Source organism: Terrapene carolina, unplaced genomic scaffold, assembly GCF_002925995.2.
Source record: "Terrapene carolina triunguis isolate 2854851 unplaced genomic scaffold, T_m_triunguis-2.0 Scaffold84, whole genome shotgun sequence".
Classification (NCBI taxonomy): Eukaryota; Metazoa; Chordata; order Testudines; family Emydidae; genus Terrapene; species Terrapene triunguis.
The window spans coordinates 37135761-37148016 of record NW_020664435.1 but is presented as its reverse complement, the minus strand read 5'-3'; the positions used below and the strand labels follow the sequence as shown (position 1 = coordinate 37148016).

The following is a 12256-nucleotide window of genomic DNA, read 5'->3' as shown; positions in this document are numbered from 1 at the left end:
GTCTCTGTACACAGAGAGCTGTTACCCTTCCCTTTATAGTTATGACAGCTCCTCAGCTAAACAGCTCTCTGGCCAGACTTGTCTAAAATGACCCAATGAGACAGCTTCTAAAGATTCAACATGTTGCAGATAGAGAAGAAATCTTCACATCAAACATTGGCAAAAAGATTACTAAGCCCGAAAAATCAAACACAAACCTGCTGCTCTGATCTGAGTGTGAACTGAAATCCGGCTAATTTTGAATGGCTTCAACTTTTGCATTACAATTTTTGCAAAGTTCTAGTTTGATAACAATTTAACTATGTGAAGCTTAACCCCCCCCCTCGCAACTTTGGTTACATTAGAGTAACACCCTTCAACCAAAAGGGGTTGTCCTTATACAACTGAGAGGAGAATTTGGCCTTCTACATTTAAATTAAGGAAGCCAATTTATTTTCCTCCCCTCATGCCCTTTTGTAAAACACTACTCAAACGTTACATTTCAAAAATGTATAAGTGTGGATTTTTCAGGTAATTTCTATGAGTATTCAAGTCATAATTATTTATATATTGTACCAGAAAAAATAATTAAAAATTAAAAACTACTACAAAGTATTTCCAGATATTTTCATCAATGTTACTAGACACAGTTGTGTTACCAAACACAAGAAAACAAGCTTGATTTCAATTAGAAAAGCACATAAGGTTCCAGAGATATTATCTCATCTAAACAGATTAGTCCGAACTCTCTGATCTAATCCACAATTGTTTTCAGTTGCTTCCAGTGCCACTCAATACAAATATTCACACACAGAGGTAAGTGGATACTCAATCTATGGTTATTTCTGAAATCCTTCCTTTGTTAGGGAGACTTATACAAGTATAAAAACAAATGTTTCACAGAACACACCATAATTATTAATAGTGTTAACTTTTACGGTATGAACCTATGAAGAACATTAACCAACCACATATTGAATTTGCTTTCTATAGGACATATACAAACTCACCAGTTATATATATATATGCCTTATTTAGGCACATGTTCATATGCATGTTCAACTGCATGTAACCTTAAGTAAAGTATAGTTTTCAAAATCTCACCTCTTTAATTTGTAATTAGCCCACCAAAGGGACTTTTTAGGGAAAAAAAATCTGTTTAATTTTCTTATTTATGGGGGAAGCAATCCTACCTTTTTTTATCTGACAAGTCCAGTCATGCAGCATTTCGCAAGATGCATGCTCCCAATATAAGGCAAAACTGTATCCATGGACCACTCCACAATCTTTGTCTCCTTCCCGATTTCTTAATCTTTCTCCCCAGTCTGTGTACCTTACCTATTGTAGAAAACAGCTTAGTTACTATTTTTGCCTTAAAGAGGGATGGTGTTTGTTTTCTGCATTGTCATGCAAGAGTGACCAGGGCTTGTTTTACAGATTTAGTCTCTTATTCAATGGGACTGGGAAAGCGGGAGTGTAGTGGAAACAACGTGCTCAACACTTGTGAGGATGAGCATAGTTTCAGGCATAGTCTCAATCCACCAGTGGCTCACTATGCTATCTTCAGTGGGAGTAAAATGAAGCATTTCTTGCTGTGAAGAGCTTTCCATCCTGTCTGCAGTCTGAGGACACAATGTCAGGGTAGGAACAGACAAGTGCACTTGCTTCTCTGGCTGCAAGTTTCATCCAGCCTCACTGCTGGTGTTTCTGTATGTGCTGGATAAACTTCACTTGACCACCTGCATGATAGAGCTGTCTCATGGCTATTAAACAGACACTGGTAGAGAGTCTCCCCCTGCTTCTGCCCTTGTACATTGCTGTAATGGCAGCCTGATGCTGCCTCCCTTGCAAGCCCCAGCACAAGGAGCAATCTGGGGATGGGAGAGAACTCTCCACAGCACTGATTGATATACTGGGATTCTACAAGCTGCAGAACAGCCCGTCTGCAGCCAGGTAAGGCTGCTGTAAATTAGAACACCCCACAGCTGGCATCTGGGGGCACAGAGATGGCTTAAAGCCATGTTTACCTCCCCTCCCCTTGATCTGCACTTTCTGTGTTTTGCCTCCAAGAGTAGCAGCAGAGTATCTCCCTAGATCCATAAGTGATGGGAATTGTTAAAATCTCCCTTTGTGAGGACAAGTTACCTGCATCTCCAAAACAAGCAGGGACTAGGCCCCTGCTCAGGAAATTGTCACTTGAAGTTAACAATCTCACAAGCATTCACCCTGACTCACACCTTCCTTTGTTGGGAATGAGCATTGTGGTACAATGCTGAAGGTTCAGGGTTCAATCCCTGCTGATGGTGTATAATCAGCTGATGCATAATGGGGCAAGGTTGTTACAGTTGCACATAATAGAATCGTTTTTTCCTTTGGAAATTAAACACACTCAAAGAATCTTAAAAGAAAGTTACAAGTATTTAAGTTAAAGTCAAACATTGGAAAATGAGGAATGACTAAATATTCATGTTTTCCACAGGAACCCTCTCATATTCAGGGCATAGGATGGAAAGGGGCACAAAGGGGAAGACTTACGGCTGTGTGGGCAACTGTGAATCTGGCGTTTCCTTACTTTCAAATGCTTGACCTTGCAACCTAAATCATTTTTATTTTAACATCTTTTCTTGTATGTAATTCTTTATAAAGCCCTGAATCCTTTTGGACATGGCTATCTCGGAGACCCCACTCCTCAGACTCCCAACTCCTCACCCCAAGGTAACACCTGCATTTCACTGCAATTCTCTTGCTGCCTTTCTCTATGGCTGACCTCCTGGGGGTTAGTAGAAGGGTGCTGTTAGTGAAGGGCTCACAGCTCTGGAATTTGAGCCCTTTTGCAGTCAAACCAAGCCTGTCTTTTAGGACATGGTCCACTTATTTTTTTCTTGGTTTGGGTCTGTAACCAGGAGTAATATCTGTAATATCCTGGGAAGGTAGTGGTGGGAGAGGGGGGATGACTGCAAATTTTGTAATAAATGTCAGATAACATGATGTTGGTCACAACAACAAGCAAGCATATAAGTATTAGACATCTACTGTTCCCAGGATTCAAGGCTAATGCTAGTGGTATTAGAAACCTCTTGTACATGCTTTGGCTTTCAAAAGCAATGACTGGAGATCTTTGGTTTCCCTTAGAAAGGATAGTACGCTCTATATGCTTTGACATGAACAAGGCAACTGACTCTAACTGAAGTCTGTAGTTGGAGTAGTGAATAGTAGCAGAAGCATTTCTTCAGGAAAGGCTGGGAGCTCAGTTGGGTGGCCCGGGGCCCCAATCCTGAAAACACACGCATGCTTAACTTTACTACCATGAGTATCCCATGGATTTCAAAGTGATCAATGTTCAAATGTGCCATTGGTTTCAATGGGATACTCAGAGTAGTAAAGTGAAGTGTGGAAGTGTTGGCAGGATTAGGGCCTATGAAAGGAGGGAGAGGAGACAACAGGAATAGGCTGAGATAAGAATAGAGAAAAAAAGACATCCTGAAGTCAGAAATGTGGTTAAAAATTAAATTACTCACCGGAGAGCCATCACTCCATGCAAATCCTTCGTCAGTATTCAAGGAAAATATACCAATCCAATAAGTACTAAATAAGGATCCACCTTTTCTAGTATATATTACAGGAAGACAACAGTATATAAATAGGTATAAGTATAAAAACAACAAGGAGTCTGGTGGCACCTTAAAGACTAACAGATTTATTTGGGCATAAGCTTTCGTGGGTAAAAACCTCACTTCTTCAGATGCATAGAGTGAAAGTTATAGATGCAGGCATTATATACTGACACATGGAGAGCAGGGAAAAACCAGAGATGAAAGCAAGAGCCAGCACGCCATGCCGGACCAGACCGGCTGGTGATTTAAAGGGCCCAGGGCTCCCCACAGCGGCCGGAGCCCCAGGCCCTTTAAATCACCGCCGGAGCCCCGCTGCCAGAGCCCCAGGGCAGCGGCAGCAGGGCTCTGGCGGGGATTTAAAGGACCCGGGGCTCCCCGCAGCAGCAGAAGGAATCCCACTGACTTCAGTGAGCGTCGGATCAGGACCTTACAGTACTTCAACAAGTTCTCTATAGAAATACCTTATTATCCATCGGAGAGATCAACTGACATTTTGCAGTTTTCAATTGAAAATTCAAATTATTTACTGCTGCCAGTATCATCAGATCAAACTCATTGGTATATGATATGACCAATGCAAAGCCCTGGAATCATGGAGTATTCAAAAACGATTGTATTAACTTCATAAATGTTATCAATATCTTTATGGGCAGACTAGTGACTTTTATCCTGGCTCAATGGGTAAGATTAAGGATGTTTATTGAAGGAATTTAAGACAATGGGGATAAAACACAGGTAACAAGTATTTGCTAGTCCCTCTGGGAATAGCATAAACTGGTTTGATCTGGTTCAAGAAGTGTAAGATAACAAAGGACTTGAAATCATGTAAAATATCAGCTTTGACCAGAGACAGAGACAGTGACTCACACTCTATCCAAGAATGGACAGACTGGAGATTGTAACCAAGACAGACAGGCCGCACAGAAAAGACCTGAAGTAATTCAAACCTACCAGAGCCTCTATGTGATAAGTGAGGCATGTGTAGAAGCAGTTTATTATTTTTAAGATATGTATTATCTGTAATACTTTTATCTGAAAAAATAATACTTTGCTTTATTGAAAGCTGGATGGTCACTAGATAACTCTGCCATTGCCCCTGAAAGAACAGAACTGCAGGTGCTGAACTAAACTCAGACCCGCTGAGTTGGTCACAGTTCATTACAGGAGACTGCAGCCTAAGGACCTGGTCTGGAGCGAGACGAGCATGAGATTCCACCCTGACAAAGGTGATGGCTAGAGGCCTGAGACCTAAATAGGAGTGCTCTCCAGGAGGCGACAAAGAGGTCAGAGATGTCGTTAACCAGGGAACAGTGATATATGTACAGGAGAGGCCCTAGAGGAGGAATTACCATATACTGATTCCATAGAAGAGGCTGATGAATTAAAACTAAAACTATTAATGTTGATCTTAACCTTTGTTTCTTCTGTATTGTGTCTTCTTTTAAGAAAGAAAAATGTCTGTCAATTCAGGGCTGCTTTTTTTTTTTTTTTTTTTGTAAATGGTTCAATCAGTGATTAGTTAAAGATGAGTCACAAAAGTTGGCCCTATTTTCTATTCCTATTTTTGTAAATATAGCTGTTTTTGCACAAATGAACTCTGGACCAATTTCTATTCTCCCAAACCATATTTCATATATCATGACACTGATGTATGAAGCTCCTGTATATACCCAAGCTATTGTTTTTAAATGTGACCACTAAGAAAAATTAATAATTTGAGTGTTGACTAACACAGAGGATTTTTCTGCTTTTACAGACTAACTATTTCACAAAGGATAAAAGAGCATTTCTAATTATTATTATTTGACATATCATTAATTATAATAAAATATAATAGATACATACTTTATTGCAGTTTTTATTACACGATTTTCCTCCTTACTCTGGATGGTAGCCAGATCTCCTCCTATTTCTCTGCAAAAATCTCGAGCTTCAAACCATGTTTTCTTTTGTTGTTTTGTATTCTTACAAAAACACTAAAGAGAATATAGTTTACAATACAATATTCTATACTACATTATATTATAAAATCAAGAAACAGCTCTTTTCCTTAAAAATGGGATTTTGTATAGCTAGACAAGTCAAAGAGTATGTCATGTACAGGTAACAGGTTACAGAGTGCTCTATTTGTAAATTTAACTGTTTCACTTTGCATGAAGCTCTATCACTCACTCACAGAAGTGAGGAATATTGGGGAGGATTTGTAGCTGCTAGAATAGTAGAGAAGGAAAGAAGTCAGCTTACAACTCATAGGAGCTGTGGAAGTGCCAAGGATACCCTGTGACATGAGTGGGAGGGAGAATTGTCAGAGATGAGAAAAAGTGGAGTGAGGAGCATCTGGGTATGCTGACGAGGGTGGCTTACGCCTCATGAGAAGAGGTTTGGGCAGTGGGTGAGCACAGGGCTGACCGGACCAATAAGGGGATAATGGAACCAGAATCAAAATTACCTTTGTTTGGGTTTGTTTAAAAAAAACAAAAAACAAAAAATTACAAAACTAAAACAAGACAGGACAGGGTCTCCTAAAAGAAAAACTATTAACATCTTACATTTATTTAGTACTCTTTGTTCTGTAGAATCCCAAAGCATGTTGGAAACACTTTGCACCCAGTCCTGCACTTCTTTCTTAGATCATTTCAAATGTCTTCTAAAAAAATACTTCTTTCTTATGTCTTTGGACATCTGCCATCTATCACTTTTTATTTGAGGCGCTCAAAGCTCCTCCCAAACATTAATTTAAATTAACCCACCAGCATCCCTGATAGATGTTAGCCTAAAAAATATGGGCAACGTCCTGTTCTTATCATGGGCCAAGCCTGAGACTCTCTCTCCTGCCTTGGGTGAACTTAATATTTATGTTCCCATACCATCTATCCTTATATCCCATCCTGTCATGAGTGCAAATATGGAACCCCTTACTCACAATGGTGAGCATGACTCACGTAAATAATCCCACTGATGCTTTTCTTCTCTTGTTCTGGGTTGTGTTCTTTAACCACTTTCCTCCCCTTCAATCACCTTCCTTGTCAGTCTCTCCCTCCTTTCTTTTCCACTCTCCAATATCCACATTCACAGCAATATTCACTCACACTAGTACCAACACCTCACATAGAAGGACTGCCTTCCTTGGCCATCCCCAAGTCAGAGGATATTACTGGACAGCTGATCTTCTTCCATTCCTGGGTGGGTGTGGAACTGAGCTGGATCTTTAGGACTGAGTTCAGTTATCTGAGGAGAGCTTGGTCTAGTCTCAGATAAGGCAGAGAGAACTGAGTCCCCTCCTTTTCTAAAAATCAAGAGTGAAGCCTCTCACCCTCCACTGACTAGTTTAGAACTTACTTTGAAGCATAAACTACTATAAGCGCTTGATTCCCAACCCTGGGGGCATGTGGGAGAAGGAGTTGTTGGAGAAACAGTAGGTGGTGTCGCTCCCTCAGCCCATTGTTTACAGAGAAATGTTTCCACCATCTCACAATTAAGAACGTCCCATAATCCAGCTGCAGTTCCGGTTCTCATAGCAACACAGCCTGGCTTTCTTCCTTAATGAGAAAAAGGTAGCACAAATTAGTTGACAATAATATAACATATTAATTGATTATTATTTATATATTTACAGCAGTACTTTTTAATAGCATTGTAATATTTAAATGGTAGACAATGGTCTGAAGACAGAGTCCCTGCCCTGAGTAGCTCAAAAAAAATGAAACTTCTAGTTAACTTAATAAGACATTTTATGAGGTAAAAGATGGAGATTTTACTGCAAAGGCATTCAGGACGTGATTTCCCATTTACACTTGGGCTCGTTTACTATTCTAGTCATGTAAAGGGCCTTAATGTGAGTGTAAATACAAGGGCTCTGCTCTGGCTGTGTAAAGTGGCTTTAGTGTCACCAAAAATCAGGTCCTCAGTATATATATACACATGTACACCAGCAGCACACGTGATATGCTAAGTCCCATGAGCACTTTTAGCAAAAAGGAAACCCCTATAGAATTTAAACATGAACCTTCACCACTTTGACCATGAGAAGTCCTGAAAATGGTATGCAGAACGTTATTCCCATATAGAGTAAAGAGCATTAAATCACCTAAAAAAATCCATCCGTATCAAAATGATTTAAAGAACTTGCTGATAAAAGGCTCAATCCACTACCCATTGAAGCTAATGTGAGTGTTTCCCTTTGGATCAGGTCCCAACAAACTATTCCAGACATCTGTTTGCAAGAAAGTTTCCATATATTCAGCTAGCAATACAAATGCAACAAGCAAAGTATGATAATCTCTAGTTATGCAATCGTTTAATTTCTAACATAGCACCACAGCTACTATTTCTCTATTTGGGCCACTTCTATCCAGTGCTAAGTATCACCCAAGTTACGGGGATGAATGTGAGACCAACCCAAGACACAAGGCTCTAGGAAGTGGTCTGTGACCCTGGCCTATAACAACAACAACAAGGATTCTGATTGTCCGGCCATATGGGAAGAAGAACAGGAGACACTGGATATGGTTTAATTAGGCTGCAACTTTATTAATAACTGTCTGGGAGTACTCATTTAGTCTGGGTTTGAGAGGGCTTTTCCTGCCCATTTACCCTATATACTCTCCCCTCCCTTCCAGTCAGGTCACTGGGGGGAGGGGGGGTGAGTCAGCACCCCCACACTGACCCGCTCTGTGGCTGCACTAGTATCCATGTTTTTCTACCTCTTAAAGCGGTATACCTTTTTCCCCAGCAAACCAAACACTGCTGCCGTTCTGGCACTTCCCCCCTCCCCACTTAAGGTTCTGTGAGGTCATCTAATTTTCCTGTGAAGACTAGCCAGCAGGTTATCCTTATGGAGATAGCACATCAGAAGTCATAGCATTCCTCTGAGAATAGAAATACCAAATCTCCTGACAATGAAACCAATCAATAAAGATGTATTGAGAACTATCAACAACTGTAAAAATCTATTAAGGGATAGAGAATGAAATCTCATTGGAGATTCAACATTCAGTCTTTTAGACCAGTGGTTCTCAAACTAGGGCCGCCACTTGTTCAGGGAAAGGCCCTGGCGGGCCGGGCCGGTTTGTTTACCTGCTGCGTCTGCAGGTTCAGCCAATCGCAGCTCCCACTGGTTGTGGTTCACCGCTCCAGGCCAATGGGGCTGCAAGAAGGGCGGCCAGCATGTCCCTTGGCCCGTGCTGCTTCCTGCAGCCCCCATTGGCCTGGAGCAGTGAACCGCGGCCAGTGGGAGCCGTGATCGGCCAAACCTGCGGACGCAGCAGGTAAACAGCCCGGCCCGCCAGGGGCTTTCCCTGAACAAGCGACGGCCCTAGTTTGAGAACCACTGTTTAAGACCATATTTAAAGTACAGACAATATACATCACACAGCACTGCAGTGCATACCAGGCATTGCTGAATTCCAGTGAGTAAACAGAACTGCTTCACCATTGGTCCACTTGAAAGTCCCTTGTTCCTCTACATCTGAAAGACCTATCCAGAAATATTGTTCGGGCCTCAGCCCAACCAAACTAATCAGGTAGGCTTGTTCATACCTATAAAAAGAAAAAGAAGTGTCAAACCAAAGAGAAATTGAGTTTTGTTTTTATGGTAGTATTTATTTTAAAACTAAACAAGATATAATTACTAACGTAATTCAGGCAGCACATTAACTTTGGAATGTTCATAATTTATAACAATTGAGTTCTTCTTTTCTGCTGTTCACTAAACCATGAAGGCCTGAGGGATAGGATGGGAAAGAGGAAGTCAGATTTTCGTTTGTTTGCTTTTGTCTCAGTTTTCGGGCATTCTACTGACCATTTGGTAGTAAAATTAGGGATGCAGCTATGGCATGAGGTGGTGGTTTTATAATGTAGAAAAGCACTTTTCCAAAACAAAAATGACACATTCCCCTGGAAGGAAATTTTGTTTAAAAAAAAAAAAAATTCACAGGAGCAGGTAACTTTAACATTCCACCTTGATTTTTTATTTGCAGATTAGACCATTTTTATTTGACACAACATTAGATTTGATAAACAAGTTCTAGGCTGTTTTAGAACTTAGGGCTCTACGTTATTTCTATCATTAGCACAAATGTAAAAGTAAAAGAAAAAGTCATTACCGTACCTATTTTCAATTGAAGCTAGGTAACTCTGATTCCTTTCACATATTTTATTTGCTTCTGAAAATGTTCCGGGTATTTGTCCAATAGAATAACAGTATGTGCCATATCTTTTCCAGCCCTGTAAAATGACCATCAGACATCTACATGAGTTCTTGACAAATTGTGATATACTACACATTGAATGAACTCTACCAATTTTGAAGTGTATTAATAACATATTAATTAAGAATTCATCATTAAAGCCAAACTAAGACATAATGAGGAAAAAAAGAAAAGAATGTCATCGTCAGAGGCAGGAAATTCTTATTTAGCACTTACTCTCAGCATTTCCACTAGGGATCATGGTTTTGTAAATTTAATTGAAAGAACACTACATGCAAACCTACAGTGATGTTTGACTAACTCTGTCTGCCTAACTATGAGTAAAATGACATCAGTACTATTTCCATATTACAATGTGCTGAAAATGGAGTAGTCTCAATCTGTGCTTGGTCTACTGCAAAATTTTCACAGCCTCCAGAGTTGTGCCAGACCTGAAGGACATAGATGCCAGCTCTGCTGTAGTTGACTTGTTCAGAAGAAAGTCATACCTGCACTAGAGCCCACCCCACCTTCCATCCATGTGGCTCTCCTTGCCCTCTATCCTGCTTCCCCCGCACTGCCTGCTTCATTAGCCATCTTTCCCTGCACCACAGGGTGTGCTACCTACTACAGAGCTGCAAGAAAGAACACATTTGGGTAAACACAAGCCCTGGCTAATGTGCTGCTCTCTCCAAAGTGTGCCGGCTTTAGCAAAGTATTTAATTAGTCTTTTAATGTAATTAGCCTCCACACACTTCTTTTCCTCGCCTGCTGATTATAGTGATCTCAGCCCAAGAAGCCTTAGAATGCGATTCCTTCTGAGGACATGCTCAATTGAGACCTAATGACACTGACTTGGTGTGCAAAAGAGTGTAGTAAGAAGAGCATGGAATGCATTTTAGTAACACTATTGAGCAGCTTGTGAATGATTTTGTGACTATATTCGCCTGGGCACATACATATTGTATACATATAAAAAATTCTCTGTGGAATTCTCTGGAAATTTTGTTTAGTGACATTTTTTACTCCTTTTGAGTGCTTAAATAGTGACATCTAGCAACTTTTCAGGGTTTGTCTGGCAACTTCCTGCTACGTGGAGTTGGCAATACTGTGGCTGTGTTCCCCCTTCCCATGGGCACTGGTGGTGGCTGCGCACCTGCTCTCCTCATGCTAGGTGGTCAGGGAGTGTACGGTTAGGGAAGCCCCCGGGATCAAAAAACTCCTCCCTGTATAGCTCAGCTGGGCCCTGGGGCCAGGAGCTGGTCCACATGCCCAGCACCCCATACTGCTGTTCTCAAACTCAAAGAAAAGGGCACCAAAATACAAGTTTGCCCAGGGCACTATTTTCCCTGAGGCCGGCCCCAGCTATCAGTATGGGAGCATACATATAAATAAAAAATGAATTCAGACAAGATTTGTCTTAACTGAAGTAGTATTTTTTTTCAGATTAGAAATAATCAATATGCATAATTTACCAACTCTTTACAGCAAAAATACTAGTCTCCTTCAAAAGTGGTTATTGTAGATGGCATAATGAAGGACAGAGTAACTGAAAGAGAGTGAAACCTAGTAATACTATTTAACTTCCTGGATATCCATATAATTCATTTTGAGTTGTTCGCAAGCAAAGCTCCCATTGATTTTGAAAATTAATGGTACTCTCACTGCCTACTTACTTTCTGGCAGCCTGCATCTGTGCTTTCCATTTCCTGAGATACTTGTGATAACGGTTTCCTTTTACAGATGTAACCAACTTTCTTTTCACAAAGATGATCTGCCCAGTAGCCATCCTGAATATGGCATTAGGAAGAAAGGAATGTCAGTGAAAAAGAGATTCAGAGTCTTTAGAAAACTGCTCATTTCCTTTATCTGTCCTGTTCTTTGAAAGAGAAAATCCTGTTTATTTCTCTCTTTCTTAAGCTCTTCTATTAATTGATTTAGAAATATAAATTGCATTACTTTCACAGAGCATATAGTGGTGACAGTGTCATTGTGGGAGCAGGCAAAGGTACTATGAAGGTTGTGTCCAGACAACTTTTGTCAGCAAATCTACTCTACTGACGTCTGCTACAGAGCAGACACAAGCATTGTGCACTCATGGTGGTTTTCTTTTTGTTCTTTCTTGTTCATCTACTTAATCTCAACATGGGCCTGTAGAACCTACTCTTTAGTCTGGCCCTGGCTAGGTGGTGAAATTGGGGGTCAAAACCAGATGTATATTGGGAAGCTACCTTCCATGTTAACTGTGTTGATCGGATTATGTTACCTGGCCCTTCACAGCTACACAGTCTTCTTGCCTATTTGTTCTGGTTGGTTCTCCACGTTGCCATTTGGTGTATGTCACAGGAGTCCCATCACTCCATTCAAAAAACATTTGAACCTTAAAGTCATTCAGTCCAATCCACAGCTCATCTGTTGGCTCTAAAACATAAAAGCAGTTAGTGTGTTAACAATCCGTCTATAGGATAAAGTTTC

The 12256-nt window shown here is 40.6% G+C and overlaps 1 protein-coding gene across 2 annotated transcripts in view; it reads right to left on the bottom strand.

The window, feature by feature from the left end:
- The window catches only part of LOC112102200 (macrophage mannose receptor 1-like), a 56886-nt gene that overhangs the window by 27400 nt on the left and 17230 nt on the right, over window positions 1-12256 (bottom strand). For both annotated transcript variants that reach the window (XM_024193336.2, XM_024193338.2), the window contains exons 8-15: window positions 12048-12202; window positions 11458-11571; window positions 9703-9818; window positions 8983-9131; window positions 6933-7132; window positions 5439-5569; window positions 3498-3585; window positions 1173-1317 (exon numbers count right to left, since the gene is read on the bottom strand). In XM_024193336.2, coding sequence (XP_024049104.1) covers window positions 1173-1317; window positions 3498-3585; window positions 5439-5569; window positions 6933-7132; window positions 8983-9131; window positions 9703-9818; window positions 11458-11571; window positions 12048-12202 — 1098 coding nt within the window. The remainder of the gene's footprint in view (window positions 1-1172; window positions 1318-3497; window positions 3586-5438; window positions 5570-6932; window positions 7133-8982; window positions 9132-9702; window positions 9819-11457; window positions 11572-12047; window positions 12203-12256) is intronic.